At 38.0% G+C, this 1,714-nt stretch overlaps 1 protein-coding gene across 1 annotated transcript in view; it reads left to right on the top strand.

Moving 5' to 3' along the window:
- Positions 1-1,714, top strand: part of FOXN2 (forkhead box N2) — a 45,206-nt gene that overhangs the window by 25,024 nt on the left and 18,468 nt on the right. Inside the window, exon 3 of the mRNA XM_013003915.2 lies at positions 614-636. Coding sequence (XP_012859369.1) covers positions 614-636 — 23 coding nt within the window. The remainder of the gene's footprint in view (positions 1-613; positions 637-1,714) is intronic.

Raw genomic sequence — 1,714 nt, forward strand, 5'->3', positions numbered from 1 at the left:
TTCAAGAAGGGAATAGGGTAAGTTATTCTCTTACCTGTGTGAGATTTTATTTTCATAGATGAAATAGGTATTTTCCAAGTTACCGAATTCTTGAATCCTCCCAAACAGAAGTGTTGCTGCCCAGTATTTTAACGTTAGTGTTGCAGGGCTTGTCTCATCTGACTTTGTCGCTTTATTTATAGGGTTTTTTCCTCGTGTATTTTAAATTATGGACTGTGTCAAACATACCAGAAAATAATATGCCAGATGTGTACTTGTCACCCACACTTACAGATCTTTACATGTTGTCATGTCATCTTTGGCTCATTTAAAAGAAATCAAACATTAAATGCACAGCCAATCTCAACCAGTCTATTCCCTACACAGAGAAGAGACTGTTCCTGTTGCTTCCAAGATAAGAGAAAAACAGGCTGGGTGGGGGGGGGAGTAGACTAAAAGTTATGTTTTGCCTCTATATGGAAGTCTTTCTTGATGTGTCTGTGTGGCAGTTCACTGACACAGTGTGTGCTGTGTCACCTTCTGTAGGAGCTTCCCATACAGAAGGTCTTATTAGTTGACTAGCTTCGCTATCTAGGCCTTTTTCAGATACGGTGTTTTTTTTTACAAATTGAAGGTTTATGTCGACCTTGTACCTAAGTGAGTCTCCCATGTCATTTTTCAAAAGCATGTACTCACGTCATATCTCTAGGTCACATTAATCCTCAATATCACATTTTTTAAATAATACACATTAATAGACTAGTATGAAGGAGCTTCAAAAAGTTTGTAGAAAAATCCCATTATCTTTCAATTCTATTTCTCCATGAACTTTTTGAAGCCCTCTTGTGTAAGTGAAACTTTAATATGCACAGGCAAACAAGAAAATGTGTGTAACTTGCTTTTTTGTTATAATCACTTTGTGTCATTGACCTGGAACTGAACCCACAACATCTCCAAGGTATGCCCCTTTTTGGTTAGCCATGGGTGTAGGTCGTCCCCTCCTCCTGCACCTTTCTTGCTTTTGTGACTACAGCTGCAATGAACATAGATGTGTATATGGGGTTTTTCCCCCCCTGCCTTTTTTCTATTAGGTGTATGGGCTATAGGTATATAATTAGAGTGGGGTTGCTGAATTCTGAGGTAGTTCTGTTTCTATTTTTCTTTTTTCCTTGTAAACAAAATAGTTTGCCATATGATTATGCCATTTACAATCCCACCAGCAGCAGATAAGGGTTCTCCTCTCATATCCCCACCAGAATTTGTTTTATATTTTGTCAGTGTTGTTTTAGTAAGGTTAAGTAGTTTTGATTTGCATCTCCCTAATGGCTAATGATCTCAAACATTTTTATGTGTTTGTTGACAGCTTGAATGTCCTTTTTGGTGAAGTATCTATTCATGTCCTTTGCTAATTTTTTAATTGAGTTGTTTTGTCTTTTTGTTGTTGGAGATTAATGACATCTTACCATGCAGGACCATTTGTACAGCCAGAAGGCTGGTCCCTGCACAATTCTAGGCTGTAGTATTCCCGCAGATGTAAATGAGGATGGTGTATCCTGGAGCCGTGTAGTTCTGTGTCCTATATGCCAGGCACTGGGTAGAACATGTTGCTTATTCTAATTTATTCCACCTAACTACTCTGAGGTAGATAGTATCTCTGCTTTACAAATGACAGAAGACGGTACTGGCAGACTTAAGATTTTATAACACATTTGTTAACATTTAAACATTGACTGTG

Source organism: Echinops telfairi, unplaced genomic scaffold, assembly GCF_000313985.2.
Source record: "Echinops telfairi isolate 266 unplaced genomic scaffold, ASM31398v2 ScPeMD7_7475;HRSCAF=8513, whole genome shotgun sequence".
Lineage (NCBI taxonomy): Eukaryota > Metazoa > Chordata > Mammalia > Afrosoricida > Tenrecidae > Echinops > Echinops telfairi.